Source organism: Urocitellus parryii, chromosome 1, assembly GCF_045843805.1.
Source record: "Urocitellus parryii isolate mUroPar1 chromosome 1, mUroPar1.hap1, whole genome shotgun sequence".
NCBI lineage: Eukaryota > Metazoa > Chordata > Mammalia > Rodentia > Sciuridae > Urocitellus > Urocitellus parryii.
Genome location: NC_135531.1, coordinates 169029006 through 169052681, shown reverse-complemented (window position 1 = coordinate 169052681; position 23676 = coordinate 169029006). Strand labels below are relative to the sequence as shown.

Genomic DNA, 23676 nt, shown 5'->3' with positions numbered 1-23676 from the left:
ACCTTCAATCCCAAGAGGGCACCTCATCCAGTTTTCCTCTTAAGTCCCTCAGCCCCAGGGTTCAGGGCCCTGATGCTGGATACAAAAATTCCTGTCCCTGTCACACAGAAGGTCCGAGCTCAGGGACTTCCAGAATGAATCATGCCTGCCCTCCTGTGCCCTCCATACAATCTCCATCCTGTCTACTTCCTGATGGACACTCAGGGTGGTTGGAGGAAGAGGATACCAGCATCCACGTCTAATCCTCCCATCCCCACAGGCCAGCCAGTAGGACCAGACAGAGACTTCTTCCACCACCTGCTGCCTAGGGCCAGGCAGGGAGGATGTCACCACCACCTTGTGCTTCTCTGAGCGCTTTCCACAGGCCATCCTGGGGCCTCCTTGTGAAGACAGAGACACTGTTCAGCTTGTTAAGGCCTAGATGCCTTTACCCCAGGAGGTGGGCCACAAGGGGCAGGTGGGAGTCACTGGCAGACACCAGAGCCCATCAGGACAGTGATGTGCAGGGTAGCCCCCATGCCCACCCCAGCAAGCCCTCCTTCAGGAGCCTCTCCACACTCCTCCCCTTCGATGCACCCCACCAGCACCTGCCTTCCCCAAGTGTACATCTGCACCTCCTTCTCATACTCTGCCAGCTCCTGGGTCTTGCCCCCAGCAACAGTTCCCAGGCCTGCCTATCACACCCCTACCTGGCCATCCATTCACACACCTAGGCCCAGGGCCCTCCCCCTGAGATCACTGTCCTAATGCATAATGAGCCATCTTTCCCAGGCAAGGGACACAGAGCCATGTCACCCCCACATAGTCATCGCCCCAGGAACACACAAGGCCCTTCCTGCACTGCTCCCATTCAGGAAACCCATGACACTTCATCTTCATCATTCAACCTAAGGCACTAAGTAGCCTTTCCCAGCTCCCAGGCCACAGAGCTGACCATATCTGTCTATTTTTTAGGTTTTTGGGGAGGAGAGCATGAGATTCAAACATACACTATCTCCATGTCCAGCTCCTCCAAGCAGACGGGGAATCCCTGAGGGCAAAGCTACCTTTGTACCTCAAGGTCCAGGACTTGACCATGGTAGGGGCTTGCTCAATGGTGAGTAGATAAGTGGTTTGATAGTGGCTGGTAGATAGTTGATGGGTGGATGGATGGATAGTTAATGGGTTAGTGGATGGACAGAAGGATAATGAACTGGTGGTAGATGGATGAATATGTGATAAATGGATGGACAGAGGATGAGTGGAAAGGTATGTGGATAGCTAGATATGGAAGATAGGTAATAGATGAACGGAAAGTGGAGGGATAGATAGATGGATAATGGGTGCGTGAGTGGACAGTGGACAGATGGTGGTAGTAAATGAATGAATGGTAGATGGATGGATGGTTGATAAATAAATGTATGGATAGAGATGGATGGATGGGAGGGTGGATGGAGAGGTGGTTAATGGGTGGATGGATAAATGGATGATTGGTGTGGACTGATGGGACCAGTCTGAGAACCTGGAATAGGGCAGCAAGGGAATGCACTCAAGAGTGACCTGTGGTGTCAAGGTACAATTCCAAGTTGAAGATTCCTAAAGTCCTGTTTGCATTCTGGGGCCATGTGCACCATGCCTGAGTCCACACAGGTGTCATGCATCAGCTGTTGCATCCACACCTTTGAGCTTGTGTGGTATCCAAGAGCGTTTCAACATGGATGTGTGTGGGCCCACATGTACCATATTAGAAGGACAGGCATTGGAAGATGATGTCCAAAAGACCCTGTCTCCACCTCAGGGTCCAAGGAAGCAAGGCTCTCCTACAGAGAATACCAGTCCTGGCCTGTGTTCCCCCTATACACAGCATTCCTCAAGATCTTCACCAGCCTACTCCACTCCATGACTTGAGGGATCAAGGACTGGAAAATTGCTAAGTCTAGGGTTTCTTCCCCACACCAACACACACACTCACACACACACCAGCTGCCACTAGGCAAGATGCTGTGGTGCCCAGAAAACAGGCATCCACAGGCCAGGGCCTAGGTATGGGGGAGAGCTGCCCACCTGTGACTTTCAGCTGGGCTTCTGAGCTGCATGAACCCACTTGGAAACTGATGGTTCCCGCATCTTCAGGGGTCACCTGAGGACACAGGGAGGAAGATGCTTAGCCCTGGCCAACTCATCCTGACAGGAAGGACTGGTCCATCTAGCCAGCCCCTAGTGATGGGGCTCATCACCTCCTTAACCCGAGCCCCTAGTGGAGGGTCTTTCTGAATGGAGCTGGAACCATCCCTGTCCAAGTGGAACAGGTCCCAGAGCCCCACCTTGTGCAGGGTGAGCAAGTGAAGGGTGCCCTGCTCCACGGTGATGTCATTCATCTCGTTGGCCTGCAGAGGTACCCCTCCCAAAACCCAGCGGGCTTCCTGGCTTGCAGCTGTGGACAGCCGGCACCGGAAGTGGGCATCCTGGCCTTCATTAAGCTGCATCTCTTGCAGGGGCTCCAGGATGGTCACCTCTGGGACTAGACACAGGGTAGGCATGGGTGTCAGCCTCTGTGTCCAGGATGCTCCCTTCTTTAGCATAGCTTCCATATTCTGGGGGTCCTCCCTGGTGAACCCACCCTAATTCCTGAAGACAGTACATGGGGGTGTGTTATCAGTCCTTCCTCTAGCCAGGGCTCTGACCAAAGGGAAATGCCAAGATGGCTGAAGGCTGGGGCGGCCAGTCTGCAATGACCCCTCATGAAAATCAGGAGAGGGAAACTGGAGCTTTAAAACTGGTAAGCTCTGGGAAGCCCACCACTGCCTGCTCACCAGCATGACTCAGTCTTCAGCCCAGAATCATTCCGTCCTGACTAGGGCTACTAAGAAATGGCCAGTTCATAGTCCCTCTCTCTACCAACACCCAAGGATCCCAAAAGCAGGGACCCTTGCTGTCCACTTCTGTCCCGAACAGAGGCTGGGCCAGGACAGCCTCCCAGGGGCAGTGATAGGGCAAGCCCACCCAGAGCTGGCTACCTCTGACAGTGAGCTGAGCAGAAGATGCATGGCTGCCCACATGGAAGGACACGGTGCTAGCGTCCTCAAGTGTCACACCCTTCAGCTGGAGTGTGTGGATGCAGCCATCCCGAACAGCCACCTCTGTCACCTCGTTGCTCTGCAGTGGCAGGCCCTGGAGGCGTCACTGCACATCTGTGGCCCCAGCCCGTGACACCTCACAGCTGAACTCCACATCCTCGTCAGCCTGCACTTCGGCATCAACCAGGCCCCTCACGATGGTCACCTCAGGCTCTAGTGGGTGGTAAGAAGGGTCCCTTTTCAGGCTGGGCCAGCCCCAGTGCCCCTCTAGAAAGCCTTCCTGGCCACCTAACACTCCTCTGCCTTGTGTGGCATTTGCCAGCTGCTTCACTCAATGAGTCTAGAAATAGCTGGGGCAGCTATCTCCCCAAGGCCAAGGGTACAGCTCTGGTTGCAGGACAGTGGATAGATGCCCTGTTTGGCTCCAACATTGCTGCAGGCCCAGTCCTGGCCAGGTCACCAGGAAAGTAAGACCTTCAGGAAGAGCAGGTAGGTGCCAGAAAGGGCCACCAGGCCAGCTCAGGCCAGTCTGCTGCCAGCTGGGGGGCAGGAGGGAGCACAGCCTTCAGTGCTGCAGGCTTCATGCCTACCCCCATAAAGCCCTTCTCTTGGAGGATCAGAATGGGGGTGGAGTAGCAAGAAGAGAGCCTATAACCTGAAGGACCTCCACCACCCTGTGAGCTGCACTTGTCACAGCCAGGTATGCCCCCAGGGGAGCTGTAAGGAAGAGGGTGTGTCACGAGGTCCTGGTTGGCTCGCCTCTGACCCTGAGAGAGGCCAAGGTTTTCTGGCCACCCACCACACAGGCATACTCTCCCGTGTCCTTGGTCTCCAGCCCATGGACCAACAGCTCGCACATGGCCCCTTGGCACCGCATCTCATATTTGGGGCCCACAGGCAGCTCCACGCCCTCCTTTAGCCACTGCACAGGGGCCCCTGGCTCAGCCTCATTCAGCTGGCAACAGAGCCGAGCCATGCCGCCTGCCTCCTGCTCCACGCTCTGCAGCCACGTCTTGAACTTGGGCTTGGAGGCTGAGGGACAAGAAAGGAAAGCTTAAGACTGCAGGTTCCCACCTCATGTTCGCCTTGAGCAAGGTGCCTGCCCACCCCTGAGGTATGAGGCTGCTGGGGAAACACAGGTGCCAGTGGGCAGCTCACAGCGGATGCAAGGAGAGGCTGTGGTCTGCGCCTGACCCGCATTGCAGGTGTAGTCTCCCGCATCTTCCTGCTCCGCCCCGCGCACCAGCAGCTCAGTGGCGGAGCCCTCCTGTACCATCTGGTACTTGGCGCAGGGTAAGAGCTATAGGGAGCCCTTGCGCCACTCCATGCTCGCTCCCGCCTGGCTCAGCTCGCAGCGCAGGTACGCTGTAGCTCCCTCATCCACCTCTAAGGCCTGCAGCTCCCAGAGGAACCCCACGGGTGCAGCTGCGGGGCAGGAAAGAGAACATGACAGCGAGACCCTGAGCATTTAAGACCCAGAACCGTGTAGATGGAGAACCACATCCGGGCAAATCCTGAACCGGACCCACAAGGCATACCCTTGGGAAGAAACAACTGGGGAACTGCATGTGGCAGAGGCAATACCGGCCAGCAAAGCTACCAGAAAAGGAGAGACCCAGGGAAGCGAGGTCCTGGAGAGGATATAGAGAAGCAGAGGACACGCGAGCGGCTTCGCACAGGGGCAGGAACCTCGCACTACGGGGAGGGGGTGGGATCACAACCACCAGGAGGAATTGGGGGACTGCACAGGAAGAGGCGCCCAACGGGTAAGGAAGAGAGAAAGAGGAAAGGTTTGGTGGTGCTCCCTGTCCTGGGATCTGGGAGGAACAGGGCCTTGTCCACAGCCTTGTCCTTTGGTCTTGGGGTGCAGGGAGGAACTGGGAGGGCAGAACCACGAGGTGGGAGGAGCAAGCAAAGTTATTAGGGCAGGTCCGCCCCGCCCCACTGAGCCAGGTCCTCTCTGCTGGGACCCCCCCCCAGGTTGCAGCCTTGAGGGTCAGCGGGGACTCTGCACCCACGCTAGGCTTCGCCCTGTCTTGTGAGGTCACCTGTGACCATGAGGGTGGCGCTGGTAGCCTGGGAGCCACAAGCACAACTGTACTCGCCCGCGTCTTCCCGGCGCAGGTCCCACAGCACCAGCTCAGCGGTGCAGCCTCGCTGCTGCAACTCCAGGCGCCCATCAGCCTGCAGCTCCAAGCCGTTCTTGCTCCAGACCACAGTGGCATTGGGAAGGGACAGCTCGCACTGCAACCTGGCTGTGGAGCCCTCCTCAGCCTGCAGGCACTGCAGGGGCTCCCGGAACACAGCCTGTGGAACTGCAGATGGGGAGGAGGCAGGGTCAAGATCAGGCACACAGCTGGCCAGAGCTGGGGAGCCCAGCTTCTCCCAGCCCCTTGGCCTACCTCCACAGGACTGGTCTATGTAAGGAGGGAGGTGAGGAAGCTGGGGGCAGAGCAGAGATCTGCCACAGGCTTTTCTAATGGCAGCCTCCCCCTCAGAACCTCTAGCCTTGCCAGAGGGATGTGTCCCCCTTGGACCACCAGAGCAGGGCCAAGTCCAGTCATATAGTCATTTGGCCAGCACAAGACCTTGTCCCACTCCCACCAGACCCCAGGGAAGGGTGATTCTCCCCAAGACCACAGGACAAGGCAATATCCTTCCCAGACTGTGGACAAGGCCCTATTCCTCCCAGACCCCAGGACAGGGACAGGAGGCTCAGATCACAGGGCAGGGCTTTGTGTCTCCCCAGGCCAGACCCTAGGGCATGGCTGAGTCCACAGGAAAGGCCATAATTCCCCATTGCAGGCCAGGCTGTCCCAGTAATCCCCAGGCAGGATTGTCCCTCATGCCCCTGAGATGCTGAGGGGCAGCAGGTGCTGACTGCCTCACGTGGACACACTGGCAATCAGGGGCAAGGTGCAGAGCCCAGGCTGGGGAACCTCCCTGGGCATCAGAACCCCCAGGGCCCCCAAAAGAAAATCTTGGGCTATACGTGGCATGCAGAGATTGAGGAGGAACGACAAAAGGTGATTAGGAAAACAAGGAGGGAGCTCTGTCCCTCCATGACAGCTGGCCATATGAGGTCCCTGGGGAGACTGGCAAGGCACTAGTACACTGGGCAGTGCTATGACAGAAATCCAAGCAGGACAGAGAAACAGCATGAGACAGAGGGAAAGGGCACCCTCCTTCTGGACAACAGGGGCAGCATGGCCATGGCTGGACACAGAGCAAAGGCAGAAACCCAAACAAGCCCACAGTCATGGGAGGTCTTTACCTCTGACGGTCAGCACTGCCGAGGTCCTCTCCTGCCCACACACGCATGAGTACTCCCCAGCCTCTGCCACAGTCAGGCCCTGGATCTGCAGCTCACACGTGGCCCCCTCCTGCCTCAGCCTGTACAGGTCCCCATCCCTGAGGGTCTCAGACCCCTTCCTCCACTCCACAGGGGCCACCTTGCTCAGCTTACATAGCAGAGTGACCATGGACCTTTCTGTGGCCTCTTGGCTTCTCAGGTCTCCTATGAATCTGGCAGGCAAGGCTGAGGAGGGCCAAGCAATCACTGAGAACATGGGGCAGTCTGGAGGACTCCAAAGGCACATGTGATCCACAAAGAACCACACACATAGCCACGTGGTGTGGATAGTGAACTAATGTACAGATGTGGAGGGAAGTGGCCAGTGGGGAGGACAACACAGCACATGAACAAGAGCAGGAGGACCCCAGGCAGAGGACAGGGCCACAGACCATGCAGGAGCAGTACTACAAATGGAGCAGAAAGTGGCAGTGGACGACACGAAAATGCCAAGCCATAACCCATGAGGACACATTCTTTACCCTTGATGGTCAGCGTGGCCGAGGTCCTCTCCTGCCCACACATGCAGGAGTACTCCCCAGCATCTTCCAGAGCCAGGCCCCGGATCTGCAGCTCACACATAGCTCCCTCCTGTCACAGGCTGTGTCTGTGGCCTTCCCTGAGGGTCTCTGTTCCTTTCCTCCACACCACTGCTGTTTCTTTGCTCAGCTTATACCGCAGAGTGGCCGTGGCCCCTTCCACAGCCTCCTCATTCCTCAGACCCTCTGTGAACCTGGCAGGCAGGGCTGGGGGCCAGAAAGACATGGATGCAATTATGCTCTTTGAGTGCACAGAAGAGACAGGACACAGACAGTACAGAGAGGACGTGAGCCCAGCTGGACATGTCCGGTGCTGGGCTGCTCAGCACTAGCTGTGGGCTGAGGCTTCCAGTGGTCTTGCCCACACGCTTCCCAGCCAGGGTCTGTTCCAACATCCATGGATCTCATGCCTGGCATGAACGGGACTGGCCTGAGGAGGCCACAAAGAACACCAGGGTCTCTGCAGAACACATGGGGTAAGACATGGCACTCAGCAAGGGAGACAACCTGGAAACAGGAATGGAAGCACCAGACACAGGTGGCCCAGGGGGTTGGACAGCAGACTGGCTGTCCATTCATTTGGAGGCCAGTGAGACGTGGAAGAGGGCCTCAGCATGAGGACAGGCCCACAGAAGGTCATAGGGCCCAGACGGATGGGCAGGAACATGGGTTGGAAGGGCCGTGCCACTCCACAGTGTCCTCTGTGGCCTGGCCCAGCTCAGATTCTGTACAGCACCAGATTGAAGGGCCTAGCATGGCCACAACCTCTCTGAAGCTCTCTGTAACAGCTGTTCTCTGATCTTGATAGATGGCTGGGGACATCGACAGTCTGTCTGAAACTCTCCCATAACCACACCCGACTCCATCTTCCAGAGCAAACCAAGAAAAGGAGCACCCTGGCCAGGGAGAGAAGCCCCCACTCTCCTCCTGGAACTGTCACCCTGGAACATAAAGTCACAGGGCCCATGCCCATTGTTCACAGTGCCAGCAAGCTCGCCTCCACAGCAGAGTTGACGAGATAACCCACAAATGAACAACGGCCCATCCACGGCAGCACATGGGTAGCCCCCACAGACAAGGGAGGACAGCTTGGCTCCTGGGGCCCTCCAGCCACCAGCCCAGGTCCATCCGCCCCAGGGGCTTCAGGGCAACAGGGCCTCGGAGCATCCTAGAAAGTGAAGCACTCTCTGGAAGGGCCCAGGAGGGCTGTGCACCTCTGGTCCTTCCTGGGCCACGCCCAGTTCTGGAATCAGCTCCCAGGTGGTCAGCAGGGTCCCACTTCCCAGCCACAGGCAGCGCTCCCTGAGTCGAGGGAGGGAGCATCTTCCCGGTGGCCTCCCTCCAGCATCCTGCAGCAACACGGTGGGCTTTGGTGTGCACATGCTTCTGTCACACGGGGGTCTACCTCTGTGCAGGAACACGTTCCGTCCATGCTCCAACATGTCATGGCACTGGGGCCTCTCCACAGAGGTCACCAACATCCATGCACACAGTGGGGCCTCCACCACAGGTGGAGGTGAACAGATGGCCATGCCCTGCCCCACAATACACTTTACTGCACCAGGAGTCCCTCCCTGACTCTTGACATGGGATCAGAGACAGCAGCATCCTGGGTGAGAGGCCCCTCACAGCTGGTGGAGATCCTTCCTGCCACACTGAACAGACACTGGGGCCCTCACCTGCCCATCAGATGGCCCCAATGCAGGCAGCTGCCCTGGCTGCAGGGACACCCGTCAGAGTACCCTCCACTTGCTCCTCCTCTGTCTCCCGCCCACCCCTTCTCCAGTGTGCACTCCTTGAAGGCCTCCTGCGCCATCTTAATGCTTTGGCCTCACCCACATTCTCCATCCCAGGCTGTGACACATGGGGCCGGGAAAAGCCCACTCTCTGCTGCTCTGGGTCTGAGCAGGCCCCACAGTGCAAGTGTGAGAGAAGCCTAAGAGCACACAGCAGTGGAGGATACAGCAGACACAGCACACAAGGAACCTGAGATTGTCTTCAGACACACAGCTGCCAGTGCCTGAGGACACACATGGTCCTTACCCCTGACAGTCAGCGTGACCGTGGTCCTCTCCTGCCCACACACACACGAGTACTCCCCGCCGTCCTCCTCAACCAGGCCCTGGATCTGCTGCTCACACACAGCCCCCTCCTGCCTCAGGCTCAGTCTGTCCCCGTCTGTGAGGGTCTCTGTCCCCTTCCTCCACTCCATGGGGGCCGCCTTGCTCAGCTCGCAACGCAGCATGGCCGTGGCCCCTTCCGTGGCCTCCCTACTCCTCAGTCTTCCTACGAAGTGGGCAGGCAGAGCTGGGGAGGGTCAGAAGACACAGGGCCTCAGGTTCACTGTGATGTTGGGAGACAGCACGTGACCAGACAAAGGACAAGACGAGCCAGCAGGGTAACAGGGGAGACCACAGTGACATCAGGGACACTGGCCATGGCCACTGGAGTCTCCTGGTTCATGACAGCCCAGGAAGCAGGAAGGACCCTGTGGTCCACAAGAGGAGGGTGGCACAGACGGGAGGGAAAGGGACAAGCTGATGGAGAGTGGGGTCCATACTTGGTACCAAGACATGCCTGCACAGCCATAGAGGTCCTTACCCCTGACGGTCAGAGTGGCCGAGGTCCTCTCCTGCCCACACACACACGAATACTCCCCAGCATCCTCTTCTGCCAGGCCCTGGATGTACAGCTCACACACAGCCCCCTCCTGCTTCAGGCTCAGTCTTTCCCCATCTCTGAGGGGCTCTGTCCCTTTCCTCCACTCCACAAGGGCCGCCTTGCTCAGTTCGCAGCGCAGCATGGCTGTGGCCCCTTCCGTGGCCTCCTTATTTCTCAGTTTTCCTATGAACTGGGCAGACAGGGCTGAGGAGACCAAAGACACAGAGAACATCACTTTGTTCTGCAGTGGCAAGCAGCCAGTCCAGCTATGTGAGCAGGCAGGCAGGCAGAGGTGCTCACCTTTCACAGAGAGTGTTGCTGAGGTCGTCTGGTCCCCGAAGGAGCAGGAATACTTGCCCCCGTCCTGGGGCTGCAGGTCCCGGATGACCAGCTCCAGCACAGCACCCTCCTGGCGCAGGCTGTACTTGCTGCTGGACCTCAGGACATCTTCCCCATGGTGCCACTCCATGGGCGCCACCAGGGAGGAGAGCACACAGTGCAGCATGGCGGCACCACCCTCCAGCAGCTCCAAGTCCCTCAGCGCCTCCTGGAACCTAACTGCCCGAGCTGCAGAGAGACATGCTCTGCTCACCTCCCTGAGCAGGAACCCCCAGCCACGAGGTTCTCAGCCAGGGTGGGGGTGGTCCCAGCCCTGCTGCCTCACTCCTGAAGGGTCACAGGAGGCAGGCCAGCAGGGCAGGCACACGGCAGACCTGCGGCAGACCAGCATGCCCCAAGAAATGGGTGCCGGAGCCTGACCCAGGACCTCCAAACACAGTGTGGGAGGCAGATAATTAGAAGTGGACCCTAATTCCAGACACACATAGAACATGCAGGCGGGCGGCTTCAGAAGGCACCAGCCCTGTAACCTGCAACCTTAAGACCCTAAGCCTCCAGGCTGGGAGGTGAGGTCCTGGTTCCCATCCGCCCAGGTTGGGGCAGCCCAAGCAATCTGAGGCCAGCCAAGGGGCCAGAAAGCCAGGGAGCCAGGAGCGAGGCAGGTCAGCAGCAGGAGGGCAGCCATGCAGTTCAGGCCACCCACCGACATGGACACCCATGCACCCCAGCCCTTGCCTGCCAGGTAGACTGGGAGCCACAGGCACTGAGCTCACCTTGGACCCTGACAATGGAGCTGCTCCAGGCCCCACCAGCCTCACACTTATATCGCCCACCATCCTGCTGGGTGGCACCTGTGATGACCAGCTGGGCACAGCAGCCCTCGTAGCTCAGCTGGCACCTAGCAGATTGTCACAGCATCTTCCCATCCTTGGTCCAGTGCACAGGGGTGTCAGGAGCAGTGGTCTCACACGTGAGGGTCAAGTCCTCGCCTTCTGTGACTGTGGCATCTGAGAGCTCCCGGGAAAAGATGCTCGGCTTCTCTGGAGGAAGAGAAAGGAGCCAAGGGTCCCTGAGGCTGTGGTGTTACTGCAAGAGAGGCCCCTGCTGCAGATGGTCATCATCTTGTCAATGTCTGCCGCTGCCTCGGGCTGCAGCCACAGACGGGAACGCTGAGGGGACAGGGTGGGCTCTGCGTGGCTCTCGCCCTGGCAGGGAGCAGGCCACCTTCAGACATGCTGACCAGGATTCTGAGCATTACCGAGGGGCGTTCATCCCAAATAGCACCAGTGCACACACCTGCCTTCCTAGGATCCCCATGCTGATGACATCTAGTCTCACGTCACCATGAGTCTGCACCCAAGATCAGACATGACTAAGCTGCCACCTGAGCTGTTTCCCACCCTCCTCAAACTGTACCCTGAGCAGCATGAACAGTATGACATCCCCACCCCAAATGGCCCTGGCCTTGAGGTACAAAACCTACCAGTGACCCGCAGGGTGGCCGAGGTCCTCTGGTCACCCGCCTCAAAGTAGATAGTACCCGAGTCCTTGAGCGCCAGTTGCTGCAGGGTGAGCACATGGTACCCCCCAGGCTGGACCACGATTTCATTGAGTTCATTGGCATGCAAGGGTGTCTCGTCCAGGAACTAGCGCACAGGCCCGTGGTCAGCAGGGGCAACACGGCAGCAGAATGTGGCTGATGAGCCCTCGTGCACTTCCATGTCCTGCAGTTCCTCCGTGATGAGCACCCTCTGCCCTGCAGGGCACAGACAGCCATCAGGGCTTGCTGCCCAGGGAAGTCTGGCTCTCTCCAGACCCAAGGAGGGCTCCCAGCAGCAAGCAAGTGACTGGTTAGCCAGTCAGGGTTGACAACAGGATGCACATGGGAGCTGAACAGTGCAGAACAGTCTGTCTCAGGGTGACTTTTGAGTCCCAGTCCCATCTCCCAGCTCAGGTCTGCAAGGCTCTGGACACCATTCTGCCATCCCCAGAAGACAGACCCAGAAAGAACTTCTAGCAAACTTGGCCCTGGATGCCAGCCCAGGATGCCAGGGCCAGGTGAAGGATGGTCAGGAGGGCTGGGACGCACTTGTCCTGATGCTGGTGGTACGTCCTGCAACCCCAGGCCACCACAGACCCTTTTAGTTCCAATTTACCTTGCAAAGCAAGAAAAATGGTGGCTCTCACCCAGTACACCAGATGCAAACAAGCCCTCACAACCACTGTGAAAGGCCATGATCCAGGAGGAACGTTCCTTGAGACCCTGGCAAAACCAGAGCTGGAAGTTTCCCCAGGGAAGGCTCCACCTGCCCATCTCAGATGAGCACATTCTCAACACCTCCCAGTCCTACACCTCACACCCAGCAGCTCAGGAGCAGAAGTCGCTCTGTTCTTTCAGACCACTGCACTGCAGACCAGACCTCTGACAGAACACCTGCGCAGCAGTGGCCTCCACCTACGCAGAAGCCAGCACCTGCATGGGGTCTCCAAGGCCACCAACTCTGGACCTGACTATCTCCCTTCTGTGCCCTAAAGCCTTCCCCTGGCCTTAGCTTCCCTGGCACACACTTAGTTTACCATAGCCCTGCAACACTCCACTCTTCCGAGTAACATCATTATTCTTTGGAGAATCTCTCTCCACCTGTTTAGACATCACAGGCACACTAACAGCTCCACCCTGGGAACACCTGGGCTCCCTGCTGTCAGCATCTGGGTCAGGTTGCCCCTCTGGTGGGCGGGGAGAGGGAAAAAGGTGTGCAGGCCCAGAGCAGAGTGCCCCTGAGCCCAGAAGGAACATGCAGCAGGCAAGGATAGCTCCAGGGAAAGAAGCCATCGACTCACCCACAGAAAGGCACAGGGAGCAACCCAGAGATGGGGAGGCTGGGCAGGCCAAGCACAGCCTCTAGGGTCAGTTTCAATAAGGCCCACCTGAGCCCCCGAGGTGCTGAAAGCCAGGGCACACGTGAGCACTGTGGCTGCACCAGCCTCTCACCTTGCACCAGGAGCCAGGCCTGGGACTGGGCCTGCCCAATGTCACAGGTGTAGGTGTCACTGTCCGTCTTCTCCAGGGTGCGGATGGTGAGCCGCGGGGCCAAGCCCTCCTGGCTCAACATGTGCTTCCCGGAGGCCCGCAGCTCCTTGAGGCCCTTGCGCCACGTCACGGTGGATGCCAGGAGCTCCGTCTTGCACTCGAACACGGCCGTGCCCTTCTCCTCCACCTGCAGGTCAACCAGCTCCTCTGTAAACCTGTTGGCCTTTTCTGGGAGAGAAGACAGAAGAGGTGAGTGTAAAGCTTGCATACATCCCAGGCCAGCCTTGTCCCTCCTGCCGGCCATGGAAGCAGAGCCCTGAGAGAGACCTCCCCTGCTCTGAGGCAGGGGTCCTGGGCATGCCAAGGGAGAGCTGCTGTGGGGCCGTGTGGGCACTCACCATCCACACGGAGTCTGGCTGTGCTCTTGGAAGCGTCCGTCTCACACGTGTATGTGCCAGAGTCCTTGAGAGAGGCTCCATGGACGACCAGCACAGCCTGCGTGCCTTCGCGGAGCAGCTTGTACTTCTGACTCTCGCGGATGGCCTTCCCATCCTTCAGCCAGTGCACAGGGGTGCCTGCCCTCGACAGTTCACAAGTGAGCACCATGTCCTCCCCCAACGTGGCCTGCTGGTCTTCTAGGGGCTTTGTGATGTCCACTGGCCTCTCTGAAGGGAACAAAAGTGTCTACCCAGGAAGCACAGACATGCTCAGCCAGGGGCAGGGACAGGGGTGGGCATTGGGAGCCTCCATTTCAAGACCAACACCACAGAGCCTGGACCCCAGGCTCCAGGAGCCTCCAACACTGACTTGCCAGGAGCCCTGGCCACCAGGGGAAGGCACCCAGCACAGCAGTGCTCAGGCCACTCCTGAGACCCAACACTGAGCCTGCAGTGTGCACCAGGCATGTACACCAAGAGCACAGGTCCAGACCGCTGGGAACCTCCCAGCCAAGCATAGACCCTGTGGCCCCTGCTCAAGAGTCGCAGGATGGTAGGGTGAGCCATGTGCATTAGGAACCCCAGCAAGGAGAGCAGTCAGATTAAGACCCAAACCCTGGGCCTGGCCCAAGGACACTAGCTCAGATTGACCCCCTCAGAGGGCCAGAATCTCTCCCAGGTCCAGCAGGTGCCTCCATGCCCCCACATCCTTTAAAGGAAAGCTCACTGAGGGCTGGGGTCAGCCCCTCAACCACTCCTGACCACCTGGAGAGGGTCTCAGGCTCAGCAGCCTGGGGGCCTCTGGTGACAAGTCCCCAGCTGGGTTCATCACACTCACCTTTTACAACAAGTGAGGCCTTAGAGGTGAGACCCCGCACAGAGAAGACCACTTCCCCAGCATCGCTGAGCGCAGCTTCTTGGATGGTCAGGGTGTATTTGCGGCCCTGGCATGCTGCCCGGAAGTGGCCAGAGCTGCCCACTGTCTTCCCACCAACAGTCCACATGGCCAGGTCGCCTGCACTCTCGTGGGACAGGACACACTCGAAGCTGCAGCTGTCCCCCTCCAGCACCTCCACCGTCTTCAGCCTTTTGGTGATGCCCACATGCAGGTCTGCAAGCCACAGAGACTCCTCAGGCCAGAGCCAGACACCGGCAGCACTGCCCATGCAAGACCCCAGGCAGGGCTGGCCCCAGCAGGTGGGCTGGCCCCCTGCCCCCAGGCCCAGGACCTATGCAGGGCACGATCATCAAATCATGATGCACCCTTGGCCTGGGGCTGGCCATGTCCTGGTGCCTGTGTAGCCAGTGGCTATGAGCTCCAAAGAAGGGGAAGCAAGGACCACCCACATTTCCCACCACTCACAAACCCCAAGGGAAAAAGGACAGGAGCCCCAGGAGAAGAGCCTTCAGACAGCATGAGCCCCACTCTGTGACAAACACTCCACCCCCCTCTCCTTTCCTGTCTCATCAGAAACCACCAAGGCCAACCTGGGCCAGCAGCCACAAGGTCAGTAACTAGTGGGCCTGCCAACCACACACCCTGGAAACAGAATATGTTAGGGACTGAGCTCAGGATGACCAGACGCTGAACCTGGATAGGGGGTGCTGGCCCTGCAGTTGGAACCCAACCCTGGCTGAAAAGGATGCACTCAAAAGACCCAAGAGTTCAGGGTCCAGGGTTGGGTCTGGCTCCTTAAGAGGGGAAGTGCATGTCATCTGTGTGAAGCTGCTCTCACTGCATGACCAGGCTTTACCCTTGGCCAGGGAGCCCTTCCTAGGCAGGCCCTGCCCGGACCCTGAATTCTTGGTTTCTGCTCAGAAATCTGCTCCTGCAGCACAAAGCAATGTCTCTGCTGACCTCAGCCCCCAGGCATATCCAGAGAGTCTCCCATCCCCCTGCCTGTCCACTCTGGGACCTCACAGGACCTCCACAAGCACCAGCCACTGTGGGAGTTCCTTACTTCCCCCGGCTCTGCAAAGCAGCCCCAGGGTCTTGGAGAGCAGCATGGGCCTCTTGGGATGCAGGAAGACCACCATGTGCCGACCCTTCCCACACCGCACCTCGGCCAGCCCTTGGCCACGCACCATGCACGCTGACCCGGGCCCGGGTCTCCTCACTGCCCACATGGCAGGTGTACAGGCCAGCATCCTCGTGGCTCAGGTCGTGCACCACGAGGCCCCGTGTGTCCGCCTTGTGCAGGAAGTCGTACTTGTTGCTGGGACCAAGTTCCACGCCATCTTTGCGCCAAACCACACGGGCCTCGGGGTCTGACACTTCGCACTGCAGGGCCAGCGTTCCACACTCCTCCACAGACACATCGTCCAGTGCTTTCAGGAACACCACTGGCTTGGTTGCAGGGAAGATGGGGCTGGTGAGGGAAGCCTGATACCTGTCCATGAACGGAGGGGACCCGTAGACCCCACAAGCACAGCTCACCTCGGACAACCAGGCAGGCAGTAGTGGACACCTTGGGGGAGCTGGCGCGCACGGTGCCTGCATCAGCCCGCCGCACGCTCTTCAGCACCAGTGTGTGGTGGTGGCCCTCGTGGCTGATCTCGTGGAAGCTGTCATTGTACAGGGGTGTGCCGTTGAGCGACCACTCCACCTCCTCATCCTCGAGGGACAGCTCGCACGAGAAGCACATCCGCTCCTCCTCGGTGGCCTCAGCATCCTGCAGCGGCTGCGTCACTGCTACGTCCCGAGCTAGAAGGCACACACCGGGCCTTAGTGCTGCCCACGGCCACAGCCCACCCCAGGCCCTCCCATGGCCTGCCCACCTCATGTCCTACCTTCCACAGTGACCTCAGCACTGCTCTGAGCATTGCCTGCCTGGCACCGGTAGGTGCCAGCATCAGCAGGGGTGAGCCAGAGAATGCGCAGCTCTGCCATCTGGCCCTTCAGCGTCATCTTGTATTTGTCTGACGGGGCCAGCGGTGTGTCCTCCTTATACCACTGCACGGCCTTAGGGGCCAGCCTGAAGTCACAGGACAGGACCACCGACTGCAGCTCACGCCCGGCCTTGGGCTCCAGTGGCCGGGTTAGCACCACCGGGATGTCTACAGCGGGAATAAGGCAGGGCTGTGGGGCCACAGGACTGGGTGCCCTGGGTCTGAGCTATATTCTTCTATAGTCTTCTACCCACAACACTGAGTCCACGTTCTGCCCTGAACATCATGACCTGCCCCTCCTCTCCTGCCCCACTCTCCTCCACATGCCCCTCCCTGACCCCAAGATACCCCGCACCCCACACACCTACCCATGTATGCCCTGGCCCCACACATCCTGCCCTGCCCTGCCCCAGCGCTTGCACCCTGCTCTGCAGGCCTCTGACCACTGGTTCCCAATCCTGCACCAGCTCCAGCCAAAATCTCCCATGCCCTGATCCTTCCCCCAACAAACCACTGAGCTGTGTCCACCCACCACCCCAGGCCCAGGTACCACAAGCACCATGGTGTGCCCAGCCCTTACATACCTCCTGCCCACCTTGTCCTGTGTATCCCCACACACCCCCACCTTGTGAGCCCAGGCCATAACTACCCACCATCTGAGCCAGGCCCACTGGAGGCCCTGAGCCATGCCCACCTCAGCTTACCTGAGACAACCAGGCGGGCAGAGGAGCGGGACTTGCCAATGGTGAAGTGCACAGGCCCAGTCATAGTGGAGCAGGTCCTCTGCAGCGTCAGCCGGTGCACCGTCCCCTCCTGCTCCAGGCCCACATTCGCCCCTGCCTGCAGCACAGTCTTGCCCAGAAGCCACTTGGGTGGCCTCATGGAGGGAATGGAAGTCTCACACTCGAACCAGGCAGGAGCAGGCTCCATCACGGTCACATCCTGCAGGCCCCGTATGATGGTGATGGACTGCTCTGTGGGAGAGGAGGTAGTCACGGTAGACCTGGAGGCTGGACCTGTCCACCCCCGCAGGCTCTGAGGTACTTCCTGAACACAAACCTTCCCCACAGTGCGCTGACACCCCGAGTCTTCACACCCCCCAGGTTGCTCCTCCCTCTGCACCCACATCTTCCTGTGTCCACATCCAGCTGCCTGGATGTCCCCAGTTGGGCCACCTCCAGGACTTCCAGCACAGATCTTGGGAACCACAGCCACCCCCAAGAACCTGAGAGCTGCCGCTGGCCTGGAACACACCTTCTACAAAGAACTGGGCACTGGTCTTGACATCGCCAGCATCGCATGTGTAAGAATCCTCGTCCTCTGGCTGCATGTCGTTGATGACCAGCTTGCGGTAGAGGCCATCGCTGACCATCTCATACTTGGGTCCAGGCTGCAGCTCCTTGCCACCCTTAACCACCGCACCTGTGCACTGGCCCTGGACACCTGGCACTGGAGCACTCCGCGGTGCTTCTCCATGGCAATCTTGTCCCTCAGCAGGCGGAGGAGGGTCACTGGCAACTCTGCAGTGTGTGGCCAGTGGGTTCAGGGCCCAACCATGAGCACTTTGGCAACAGGCTCTCCCAGCAGGGCTGCTGAAGGACTGGATGCTGCCCCCAGCAGCCTGTGCACTTACACCTGAGGCAGCAGGGGCCAGACTGTCCCCATCCAGGCTGGTCTAGGATCAGCTGTGTACCACAGACCACTGGCACCATGGTTGTGCCCCCCACCACGCCTCACACATCACAGCTGATGTGTACCCTGGATGTGCATGTCCAGCTCCACACACCACAGTCCCAGTGCCCAAGCCCCATCCCACATGCCCCCATCCTGCACTCACCCCCACCCACAACCTCAGACCCTCCCACCTCTCCTGCCCTGGCAGGCCACATCGCCACCTGCTGGAGTGCACACCCTCCTCTCCAGTGATGGCTACAACCCAAGGAGGGAGAGTTCACTGAGACCCTGAGTCCTCACACTCCCCAGGTTGCTCCTCCCTCTGCGACCACATTTTCCTGTAAAAGATGTGACACTCCCGTTCCTCCTCCTGACCACTGCTGTCCCAGTCCCAGCAAGCTGTCTGGTTTGGGATGGCGGGGCTATCACATACCCCGTACACCCCTACACCCTAGTCCCCCCCTCTCCACACTCCACTCACCTTTCACTCGGAGGTGGGCTCCCGATTCTGCGTTTTCTGCTACAAATTTGATCTCCCCTGCATCTTCTGCCAGGACCCTCTGGTAGATGAGTGTGTATGTCCTTCCTAGGAACAAAAGCCCCCAGCCCTGGAATGAAGGGAGCAGCCTGGGGGCAGGTCTACCCCACCTGCAGCCAGCCTGCCCCACACGCACCTTCCTGGTGAATATGCACAGTGTCACTGGGCCGCAGCTTAATTCCCTCTGGGAACTACTGGCCAGGCACCTCGTCATGGGAGACTTCACAGGAGAAACTGGCACCTGCCTTCTCCATCACCTCCACGTCCTCCAGGGGCCGCACAATCTGGACACTTCGGCCTGAGGAGGGAGCAAGACCCAGCCATGCCTGCAGGTACAGTGGCCATCCTGGTGCTCCCACCCAGGGCTCCAGTTTGCTGAGAGCTAAGGGCACAGGCAGCCAAGCACCTGGCTGCAGGCTGCAGGTGCGCAAGGAGGCACTCACAATCCTAGGCCCTGCCCTTTCCACCTGTCCAAGCCTCACCTTGCACCTTCAGAGAAGCAGAGCTCTGAGCTTCACCAGTGTCACACACATAGATGCCCTGGTCCCTCATCTCACACCGGTAAGTGATGAGGCTTCTGCAGGTACCCTGGGCCACTATGCCCATGGTCTTGCCTGACCATAGCTCCACACCATCCTGTGGAACCAAGAGGCCTGGTCAGGCACTGGTGGAGGGCAGCTGCCACTGGTGAGAGGCAGGGAGGACATAAAGGAGTGGGAGAGAAGCACCTTCAGCCAGCGCACATCAACATTGGGATGGGACAGCTCACACTCCAGGGTCACCTTCTCTTTCTGGGTAGCCACCATGTCCTGCAGTGGGCGGCTGAAGCTCACAGGCAGCTCTGGGAAGACAGGAGGAAGGTGATCAATGGTCTAGAAGGTGCTTCCCAGGCAGGTGATAGGGAGTTCTGGCTGTCTCAAGTCACACATCCTGGTCCTCAATGTCCCCATTGCCTCCCAGGCCACCTTGGGGAAGGAGGCAGGCCTCTCTGGAGTAGGTCCTGCTACCTCCACCCACTCACCAGTGACCACCAGCCGGGCAGACGTGTGCACGCCCTCCGCCTTGATGGCCACTAGCCCACTGTCCTGTGGCTGCAGCTCCGAGACTGAGAATGTGCTTGGCCCCGTGCACAGCCACATGGCACCTAGGCCCTGGCTGCATCCGCAGTCCGTAGCGTGTCCAGGTACCCTCCACTTCGGCATGCGACAGCTCCACCTCCATAGTAGCTGTGCCCTGTTCTCTTGCCTCCATTGCCTGCAAGTCCCGAACCAACCGGACCTGGCGCACTGTGGAGATGCAGGAGAGGCGCCAGTGGTCCGCTGTACCCAGAGCCCTGCCCTTCCACCAGCCAGCTTTGGGACCCCAGGGTAGCACAGCCAGCTTCCCCAGGAGGTGCCAGAGGTGAGCAGAGGCCAGCGGCCATCGGCCCACACCCCAGGACCTGCCCCTCGGGGAGAAGGTGGCGCCCGCCCCTCCCGATGTCCCGCCCCTCCCGACGCCCCAGGCCCCAGCCAGCACAGCGCCACTCACTTTCCACAGTGAGCTTGGCCTGGGTCTTGTCCTCTGGTGTCTCACAGCCAAAAAAGCTGCGGTCGGTAAAGCCCACGCTGCGCAGCACCAGGCGAAGGCGTGTGCCCTCCGCCTGCATCTCCACATTCTCCCCCGGCACCAAGACTGCGGCGTTCCTGGTCCACTTCACCTCGGGCCATGGACGCGTCAGCTCCACCTCCAGCGTCACAGAGGTCCGCTCCTCCACGGTCTGCGGCTCCAGCTTCTTCTTGAACAGCACAGGTGCCTCTGGGTTGGCGCAAGAGCCAAGGTCATCCTAGACACCCAGGGCCAGCCCGCCCATAACCCAGATGGCCGCACTGCCCCCACCAGGTCCCTACGTTGCCCAGCCTCCCAGCTTGGAACAACCGTGCCATGCCCTAGTGCCTGGAACTACCAAGTGTGGCCCAAGGCCAGCAGTATCTGGTCTCCAGCAAATGGGTGGTGCCCATCAGAGCCACTGGAATCCCTGCACTTTACTACAACCAAGAACATGTGCTTGTGTAAAGGAATGAAAAGCAGACTCCAGAGGGCTTCCCCACCCCAGGCTGCTCTGTGAGCGCCCCAGTGCATTTGTCTCCATCACTCCCTCACTTAGGAACCTGCCATGGCTCCCACTTTATTTCAGGTGAAGTTCTGGCTCTCAAAGCTTTCCCCGTCTCCTGCCTCTGCCTCTACCAGCTGCCAGCCTCACTCCCTTCACCTTCCCATCACCAGATCAGCTGGGCCCCGACTCCTGCAGGAAGTCTCCCTTGAGTGCCTCAACCTCAGTTGGCCCTTCCCCACCAGATGCATCTGCAGGATGGTATCTTTCCTTCTAGGGAGAAGGTGCCCAGCTCCTCATGTTACCCAAGTCACCTCCATCCCCTGGTGGACAGGTTCTGGGTCCCTTGAGGTCAGCCAGACTAGCTGGCTGCAGGAACAATACAGCTCCTTGGAACCAGCCTACAGGGGAGTCTGTGGCAGGGAGCTGCTTGCCCCACAGGTCCCTTTCCCAAGCTCACCTCTGGCCCAGAGGGCAGCTGAAGAGGTGGCGCCCTCAGACTCCACTGTGACCTGGCCCGCATCCTCCATTGCCACACTAGAGATGGTCAGGCTGCGGCTGGCACCACTCTGGGATATGAGGAACTTCTCACTGGGCTGCAGCTGGCTGCCGTCTCGGTGCCACGTGACCACTGCATCGCTGGGGGACACCACACACTGGAAGGTGGCCTCGCAGCCCTCCTCTGCAACCACTGCGCTCAGCCCAGATGTGAACTTGACCACGCGGGGCACTGCAGGGGAAGGTCTGCTTGAGGAGGTAGGAGTGTCTCTGTGAAGATATCCACCCCTTTCACACCTTCTCAGGGAAGCTGCTGGAAGGTGGCCCACTGCCCTATCCCCTTACCATCCCCAGCTTACACCCCCCAACCCACCTAGCATACCACGGACACTGAGCTGGGCGCTGGTGCGGTCATCACAGCTCTCACACACATACTCTCCTGCTTCTTCCTCCCGCAGGCCCGACACTGTGAGCAAGCGGAGGGTGCCCTCTGGCGGCCATCTGGAAGTGCTTGCCCGCCCGCAGCTGCGTGCTCCCACAGTACCATACCACCTCTGCCTGTGGTGGGCTCAGCTCACAGGCCAGGGTCACTGTGCCACCCAGATCCCCTGTGATGGACTCCAGAGGCCTAGAGAACTTGGCAACCACCTCTGCAAGCACAAGGGGATGTCCATCAGCTCCCCTGCGTACCCCAAGCTCCACAGGGCTCTGCTATGGGTGGCTGCACCAGGTGGGTGCAGCAGGCCCAGTGGTCCTGGAGGAGCTCACCTTCCACCTGCACTGGGAAGTCCTGACTCTCCGTGCCTACCCGACAACTGTAGACTGCACTGTCAAGCACCTGGGCTCCTCTGACTGTCAGGGTGTGCCTGTCCCCCAGGCTGGTAGCCTGGTGCCGCTTGGTGCGCCGAATCTCCACACCATCCTTGAGCCAAGTCACTGCCGCCACAGAGAGTGTGGCCAGCGTGGCTGTCAGGACGATGTCCTCATGTTTCCTGATCACCAGAGGCTCCCTGCGGCCAGATCTCTCCAGGTCTTGGGACTCAGGTGCTGGCTCTGGGGGAGGTCAGTTGACATGAAGGTGTAGGACTCTCCACACTAGCCTTTACCACTGCTTCTGTCGGGCCAGCACCTAAGGGCCACCATTTAGGGTCCTCAGGGTCATACAGGATGGCCAGAAGAAGTTGCTACCAGGTTGGGTCCACCAGCTCTTTACCCAAGGTCCTGCCCTTCAGAGAGAAATCCACCCACAAATGGATACCACAGGGAGAAAGGGCAGCTAGCAGTCCAGATCAGGCCTCCCCCAACTGCGGGGAGGGTGGCATCCTCAAAGGCAGCCCAAGGAAACTGTGTGGGTGTCAAACCCCAAGAGCAGAGACTGACTTTGGGCACTAGAGAGAGCACCAGAGCAGAGAGGGCCAGGGAGGCCAAAAAGGCCCTCCCATCCTGCCCTTGGAGCACTCGGATAGAGCATTGGTTGCAGAGTCAGTGACTGGTGGGTGAGTGGTCAAGAGCACAGTCAAGGACAGAGACTGCTACAGTGAGAAGTCTGGTGTGGGATGCTCTGCATCAACACTGCTGGAATTCTTTGGGAGGGTGTCAGCCTGGAGGGACACTCCTGCCAGCCTTTCTGACAGAAGTACTGTGTGTTCAACAGATGCCAAGCCCACAGAGTGCGGAGAGGACCACATGGGTGGGTGGGGCTATGGAGGAAAGGGAAGGGGGCTGAAAATGAGACTGAGGTGCAGCGGGCAGGGTGCCATCCCACAGTGCCCACCTCAGAAGAGCTGGACTGTCAGGACCCCCAGGATCAAGACAAGAGCCAGGATCTGCAGAGGACATTGGGGCCAAGACTTCTGACAGCCAGGCTGGAATCCCAGCATGCAGGGGGCCTTAGCCTAGACGGAGACTCCAGCTGGGGAGGAGCTCTTTCCACCAATTCTGGGCACTAACAGCTTCCTACACCTCCTGTGCCCCAGCCTCAATCACAGGAATTATGATAGGGTTATGGTGGACAGGTACAGGAACCTGGGCAGGAGACCCAGAAATGTGCGGAAATGACTAGGTGCTCTGACCCAAGGACTTTCCAGCACCTGGAAGCTCCAGGAAGTGGTCCCTCAAGGGCCCCAACATGCACAAGGCCATAGAGCCCTGAAGGTAAATACTGATTGCCCCAATTGGTCAGGCAAGCATCCGTCCTTCAGGATGTCACCCACCTGTGACGTCCAGGCGGAAGGAGACCCTCTGGCCCCCGGCCTTGCAGCTGTACTCCTTAGCGTCCGCCTTGCCCGCCTGCTGCACCACCAGCTGTCACCTGCAGCCAGAGGCCTCCAGGCGTACCTGGGAGCTCTGGCTCAGCTTCTTGCCATCCTTGTACCATGTCACCTCAGTCTGGGCCTGGGCCACCTTGAAGCTCAGAGTGGCACTAGCCCCCGCCTCGGTCTTCACCTTGCTGCGTGCCAGCTGCTCTTTGGCAAACACCACCTTAGGCTCTGGGTACAGAAGGGAGGGACACAGGTCAGGGACTCTGTCCAGGGCAGGAAGCCACCTGGAGAAAGACATCTGGCTGGACA

General features: G+C 59.2%; 1 protein-coding gene across 1 annotated transcript in view; it reads right to left on the bottom strand.

The window, feature by feature from the left end:
* The window catches only part of LOC144249108 (obscurin-like), a 119831-nt gene that overhangs the window by 44331 nt on the left and 51824 nt on the right, over window positions 1-23676 (bottom strand). The window contains 34 exon segments of the mRNA XM_077791302.1: window positions 2044-2119; window positions 2304-2500; window positions 2997-3269; window positions 3816-4088; window positions 4215-4481; window positions 5105-5371; window positions 6331-6594; window positions 6891-7154; window positions 8991-9254; window positions 9549-9812; window positions 9909-10175; window positions 10721-10987; window positions 11431-11703; window positions 12940-13206; window positions 13377-13643; window positions 14254-14526; window positions 15501-15784; window positions 15846-16119; window positions 16206-16472; window positions 17009-17278; window positions 17559-17717; window positions 17720-17824; window positions 18460-18564; window positions 18653-18814; window positions 18999-19152; window positions 19245-19357; window positions 19538-19614; window positions 19616-19802; window positions 20047-20313; window positions 21069-21338; window positions 21489-21597; window positions 21599-21756; window positions 21875-22153; window positions 23320-23595. Coding sequence (XP_077647428.1) covers window positions 2044-2119; window positions 2304-2500; window positions 2997-3269; window positions 3816-4088; window positions 4215-4481; window positions 5105-5371; window positions 6331-6594; window positions 6891-7154; window positions 8991-9254; window positions 9549-9812; window positions 9909-10175; window positions 10721-10987; window positions 11431-11703; window positions 12940-13206; window positions 13377-13643; window positions 14254-14526; window positions 15501-15784; window positions 15846-16119; window positions 16206-16472; window positions 17009-17278; window positions 17559-17717; window positions 17720-17824; window positions 18460-18564; window positions 18653-18814; window positions 18999-19152; window positions 19245-19357; window positions 19538-19614; window positions 19616-19802; window positions 20047-20313; window positions 21069-21338; window positions 21489-21597; window positions 21599-21756; window positions 21875-22153; window positions 23320-23595 — 7539 coding nt within the window.